This window comes from Dendrobium catenatum, unplaced genomic scaffold (genome assembly GCF_001605985.2).
Source record: "Dendrobium catenatum unplaced genomic scaffold, ASM160598v2 original_scaffold_67303, whole genome shotgun sequence".
In the NCBI taxonomy this organism is placed as follows: Eukaryota; Viridiplantae; Streptophyta; class Magnoliopsida; order Asparagales; family Orchidaceae; genus Dendrobium; species Dendrobium catenatum.
In genome coordinates, this window is record NW_021385752.1 from 226,932 (window position 1) to 233,061 (window position 6,130).

The 6,130-nt window shown below is 36.8% G+C and overlaps 1 protein-coding gene across 1 annotated transcript in view; it reads left to right on the plus strand.

Moving 5' to 3' along the window:
- Positions 1–5,895, plus strand: part of LOC110101785 (homeobox-leucine zipper protein HOX3) — a 9,042-nt gene extending 3,147 nt beyond the window's left edge. The window contains exons 3-7 of the mRNA XM_028691773.1: positions 3,475–3,655; positions 3,994–4,064; positions 4,121–4,343; positions 4,434–4,513; positions 5,362–5,895. Coding sequence (XP_028547606.1) covers positions 3,475–3,655; positions 3,994–4,064; positions 4,121–4,343; positions 4,434–4,513; positions 5,362–5,605 — 799 coding nt within the window. The 3' untranslated portion in view covers positions 5,606–5,895. The remainder of the gene's footprint in view (positions 1–3,474; positions 3,656–3,993; positions 4,065–4,120; positions 4,344–4,433; positions 4,514–5,361) is intronic.
- The last annotated feature ends 235 nt before the right edge of the window (positions 5,896–6,130 follow it).

Consider the following 6,130-nt stretch of genomic DNA (forward strand, 5'->3'; position numbering starts at 1 on the left):
CGGCTCTCGCGCTCCGGCCAGACCTCCCCGCGCGGGCTCCCGCGCTCCGGCCAGACCTCGCGCGCGCTCCCGCGCGTGCAGTGGGATTCGAACGCTGGCCAGACCTCCCGCGCGATGTAGAGCTTAGATACAAGCAAACCAACTTGAGAGTTTTTATTGAAAATAGTAATAAGAATTTTCTCTATTCATTAAACTGGATACAAGGGTCCTATATATAGAGCTTAGATACAAGCAAACAATAATAAAGAGGTACACGTGTACATAAATAATAGGTAGCAGAATTATAGCTGTACATTCTTGCTTTAGAATGTTTCCATACTTTTGTTTGCTAATACCCCATAGCAAGTTCATCTTTGGATGAAATGTCGTGAACTTGAATGCTTTGATTTTTTATACACTCCCTAATAAAATGACAGTCAATTTTCTATATGCTTAGTGCTAGCATGATAGATTGGATTGTTTGCCAAAGCTATTGTCGATGTGTTATCACAGTATAAAGTTATTGGTTATATTTGAAGACAATCTAGTTCTTGAAGTAGACATCCAAGCCATTTGATTTTGGTTGTTGCTGAAGAAATAGCTCGATATTCGACTTATGTAGATAAGCGTGCTATGGTGGACTATTTCTTGACACTCCATGATATGAGGGTTGTACCTAAAAAGTTGCAGTACCCCCTTGTGGATTTACGATCTTGTTGGTCACCTGCCCAATTCGAGTATGTATAGGATTGAAGAGTTAAGGAATTGCGGCTGATAGGTAATCCATAATGTATGGTGCCTTGAATATATCTTAAGATATATTTGAGAGCTTTAAAGTTGCACACAGTTGGTTGATGCATGTGTTGACAAGCTTTGTTACCAACATAGGTAATGGATGGTCGTGTACGTGTTAGGTATTGCAGGGCTCCTACAAGCTGTCGGTACAACTTAGGATTGTTGAACAGAGGTGATTGAGTCAATGGAATGGCCTTGATATTACTTGGTGTAGCGACAACATTGTTGTTTGTCTTTCGTGCTCTTACTAATATGTCTTCAACATATCTGGTTTAATGTAGAAGTAATCCTGTAGGTGTAATGTTAGCTGTTATGTTGAGGAATTGGTTCAGTGGCCCCAAATTTCTCATCTTGAATCGGTGATGTAATTGTTACAGTAAGTGGTTGATAGATAAGGCATTGTTTCTAGTTATTATGATGTCGTTGACATAGATTAACACATCCAATTTTGAGCTATTTTTTTTATATATGAGAAGTGAGGGATCTGAGTGACTTGTAGTAAACTCGAGTTGGTTCAGCGGTGCTTTCTTGAGGCCGTAAAGAGCATTGTTAGTCTGCAAATGTGTGTGGGATGGTTAACATCAAAGAAGCTAGGTGGCTGCTTCATGTAGGCAGTTTATGTTAAAGATTTGTGTAAAAAAGCATTTGATACATCTAGCTGATGTATCGGCCATTTGTGGAGAAGAGCAAGAATTGGAAGTATTCGAATGATTGTTATTTTGGCCATTAGACTAAACATTTTGGTGTAGTCAAGTCCGAACTCTTTATTGTAACCTAATGTGACCAATCTAGCCTTGTATCGTGCTATCGTGCCATTAGAATTGTATTTGGTTCGATAGATTCATTTGCAAACTAGTATATTTTTATTTTGCGTTGGAGGTACTAGGTCCCATGTTCCTTGTGATTGTAACGCTTGAAATTCTTGGCACATTGCTTTACGCCAATGATTAAGCATAATGACTTGAGTGTAAGAGGTAGAATCAGAGTCAGTGAGTTGATGAGTGAGGTCAAACACTTGTTTGGGTTTGAGGTGTCCTGTTTTGAGGCGAGTCTTCATGGGATGAGCTGTGGTACGGTTCATAGGTTGTGGAGTGGGAGGTTGGTAGGATGATCGAGATATGGGAGTAGGAGATTGTGTGATGGGAGAGGAGTTAGGTGGTGATGTAGTTGATACGTGAATGGGTTGATAAGTTGTTGGATGATGTAAGGTGGACGTAGGAACCAATAAAAGAGGAGGAATGGAGTTAATAGGGGAAGGAGTTTGAGTATTGCTGGATGTTGGAGGTTGTTGCTGGAATGGGAAATTGTTTTTATTAAATACTACATGCTTGAAGGTGAAAACCCGATAGGTAGTAGGATCAAGACAACAAAATCCTTTTTGACCCAAGACATATCCAATAAAAACATAGGGAAGAGAAAAAGGGGATAATTTGGATTTGGAATAAGGCTTCATCCAGGGAAAGCATAAGCATCCTAACATTTTTAGGTAAGTATATGTTGGTGTCTTTTTGTATAAATTTTCAAAAGGAGTTTTATGTTGAAGAGTTCTGGTGGGAAGATGATTAATGAAGTGAATGACAGTATGTAGTGCTTCAACCAACTGAGTGTGAGGGGCATTGGAGTGAATTAGAAGACTTCTGATTATTTCTAAAATGTGATGATTTTTGCACTCAACAACATCATTTTGAGCTGGTGTGTAAGGACAAGTATATTGATGAGCGACTCCCCAACTATTGAAATAAGATTTGAAGTTATTGTTTAAGTATTCTCCTCCTCCGTTTGTTCGGATAATACAGATATTACTATTAAATTGACATTTAATGAATATGTGAAAATCAATAAATGTGTGTGAAACTTCATATTTTATTTAAAGTGGAAACACCCAACAGAATCTCTGTATATGGGATAACTGTATATTTCTAAATAGGGAATGCATCTAAATTAGATTTGAATGCCAACCGAGAATCTCAAATGAGATTCAAATTGAGGGCTATTATTATCCTTAGCAAGAACCTTTAATCAATTGGTGACTATTTTGTCCGAGTTGTTGAATTTCATAGAAGAATATGCAGCTTTATGAGTCATATGAGCAAGTTTGTTAGCTCAATATTCAGTGACAAAGAAACTTTGTTTTAACTAAGTAGACTCAAAATTTTATATGATTTCAAAATTTATAAACAAAGCTATCCAACTTTGCAAAGAGCTACATAATCTAAACCTTAATATAAGGCTTTGTTTGGGATGGCTTTCTTACTTCTTCTTAAAGCTGCTTTCTAGTATAAAAATTAAACTTTTTGTACTAGAAAGCGGCTTTAAGAAGCAGTAAGAAAGCCGTCCCAAACGAAGCCTAAACTAGCCAACTGAGTGAACGATATGCCTAAAAAAAATACGTATTAAATAATTTATTCATATATAATATCATAAAATAAATACTATTCTTAAAAAGAGTATTAAAAAAGAAAAGAACTTTTGGTGAGCGAAAACAGACTGTATAGCAATATCACGGTCAGTTTTGGATCCCATATAATAAAAGTCGTGAACGACCTTTGAGAGCGTCTAGTCATTTTCGGGTACTCTAAAAAAAAAAAAAAAATGTTAAAAACGACCTCCATAGAATTTCTTTTGAGAGCAACGGAACAAAAATTGAAAATAAAGAAGAATTGTTCACGTAAACTGATATTGCATTTCGAGGACTAAAAGGGGTAAATTAAATAAATTGAAGAGAAGGTCGTTTCCTGCAAAAGCTTCCCTCAACAGCCAATCATTTCAGCGGCCGACCTCATCCCCCGACAAGCCGACGCAGCGTCACCAAAGAAGGAGACCTGCCGGCGATTTTCCTGCAACACCCCCACCATGCGTGGTACACGTGTCAGTTCCCCAGGTATTCAAATTTATAACCTACAGTTACCAGTCAAAAGTCACTATTTTTTGTCCACCGTAATGCACCCAGCCTCAAAAATGGTATATGTGGGGTCCATACGACCAAGGTTGAAATTGGGTCCCACTTTAGAGTGGAGCAAAACTGAGTTCTTCGCCTCACCAACTCTATTTAATATCGGTATTTAATTTCCTGTCTCCTACCTTTCTATATAAGTTGACAAGTCTTATCACAAGAAATTCGAATTTGTTTCCTCTTCTGCTTTCAATCCTTTTTTTTTTCCTTTCTTCTTCTTTTTCTTCTTCTTATTCTGCTTTTTCCTCTCTGACTCTCTCATGGAGGATCTTGAGTTGACAATGGCAATCCCAGGCATGAGCTCCCCATCTGGCTCCGGCAAGTTTTCTGTCTTCAAAATTCAGTTTTTTTTCATCTTGATATCATCACAATTCCTTTTTTATAAGGATTTTTTTCTTATATAGAAGGCGGAGGAAGCAACGTGAGGGATCTGGACATGAATCGGCCGGCGAGTGGAGGAGAGGAGGAATTTCCTGCTAGCGGCGAGGAGGGTGAGGATGATGAAGTCGGCGATGGCGACGGAGATGGTGGTCACCGGCCGAAAAAGCTTCGGCTTTCGAAGGAGCAGTCGAGAATGCTTGAAGAGAGCTTCAGGCAGAACCACACCTTAAATCCTGTAAGAAATTAGTGTAATTTAATTTGCAATAAGGGCTTTTCTGGGGTCTGATTTGCGATTTGAGGGATTTTTATGGGTTAAAATGAACAGAAACAGAAAGAGGCGTTGGCTTCGAGGCTGAGGCTGAGGCCGCGGCAGGTCGAGGTCTGGTTTCAGAACCGCCGGGCAAGGTGAGTGCTGAAACATGCTTTATTTATTTATTTATTAAACTTGCTTTCATTTTGATTGCTTATTATTATTTTTTTAAAGCTTTTTGATTGATAGAGTAATTTTCTGTTTTTTTTTTTAATTATTGATTTGGGCGACTGGTGAAGTAATGGAAGTATGTTTGATGACCTATTCATTTTCTTATCAGTTTAAAAATAAAGTTTTATTCTTTTAATGTGACATATTTGAAAAGGACTTTTAGTTTGTTTTGAGAATGATTAATCTCATAAAATAAAATACATGCATTGAAATATATGAACGCTGTTTTTTTTTTTTTTTTTTGAGGAGAAACATCGGCTATTTCGATTGCAAAATTATTTTGAAAAAAATAAGAGCTTTAATCATTATAAGCAAAAATAAGTTTTTTATCAACAAAATCTTTTAAAAAATAGTAAAAAATAACAAATAAGTACTTACCAATCAAAATTGTGAATGATATCGAAAAGGTAAAACCAAGGAAAAAGTTGCCCCAATCAGTCCATAAGTCTTGAATTTTAATTTCACATACTTTAAAAGCTACCATTGGATAAGATCAAGCTTCAACTCAAGTAAAATAAACCTAATTCCTATTTTTTTATTTTTAAAATGTGATATGATCATCTAAATTCAGAGAAATTATTCTGTGTTGATTTCGGATGAAAAAATCATGTGGATTTTGAATATACACATTATGTACATATAATATATACAAAAATTATATATATATATATATATATTATACAAATATATATATAATGTGATGATATTTTCCGTCATTAATCTGATCCTAGTTGTTAAAGTTGTTGAGCTTTTTTTTTTGTTTGAAAAGCAGAACAAAATTAAAGCAGACGGAGATGGAATGCGAGTACCTGAAGAGGTGTTTTGGGTCTCTGACTGAAGAGAACAGGAGGCTGCAGAGAGAGGTGGAGGAGCTTCGAGCGTTGAGGGTTGCGCCGCCCACCGTTCTCTCGCCGCTCACACGACAGCCGATGCCGGCTTCAGCGCTCACAATGTGTCCGCGATGCCAGCGTCTCACAATGGCGACCCATCGCCGGCCGCCATCTGCTGCTGCCTAGTTCTTCCCACAATGAAATCATAAAAAAAAAGAAAAAAAAAATTGTTTCCGTATCAGGATAGTTGTCATAGAAGTCTTGGATTTGTATTAAAATTAGTGCTATTTATGATATTTTGTATTGCACTAATCTCAATATAAATTCAAGAAAGAAAACCTAAGCCTCTGAGTAGGAATTAAGAAGCTGGAGATCATATCTAATTTTGTTGTAGATATTTGAAAGGTAGAGTCTTGGTCTTTGGATGGAATTAGACCAAGGATTTTGTACTGGGGATGAATATTAGTTATCTTGCATTGATTCAGTTTTATCATGAAAAAAAAAAAACATGAGAGGACTTTGTTCTTATTACATGAAGCAAGTTTTCATTACACTACCAAAAGTGTTTATTTTATTTTATTTCAAGTTTAAGAATTGAAATTTTGCAGTTTTTTTGGGTCTTGGTTGGCTCCAACACATGCCTTCCATGTTGATGAGAAGTAGATGAAGCAAGAATTTTCCCCGAATCCGACCTGTTATCGAATTTTGACA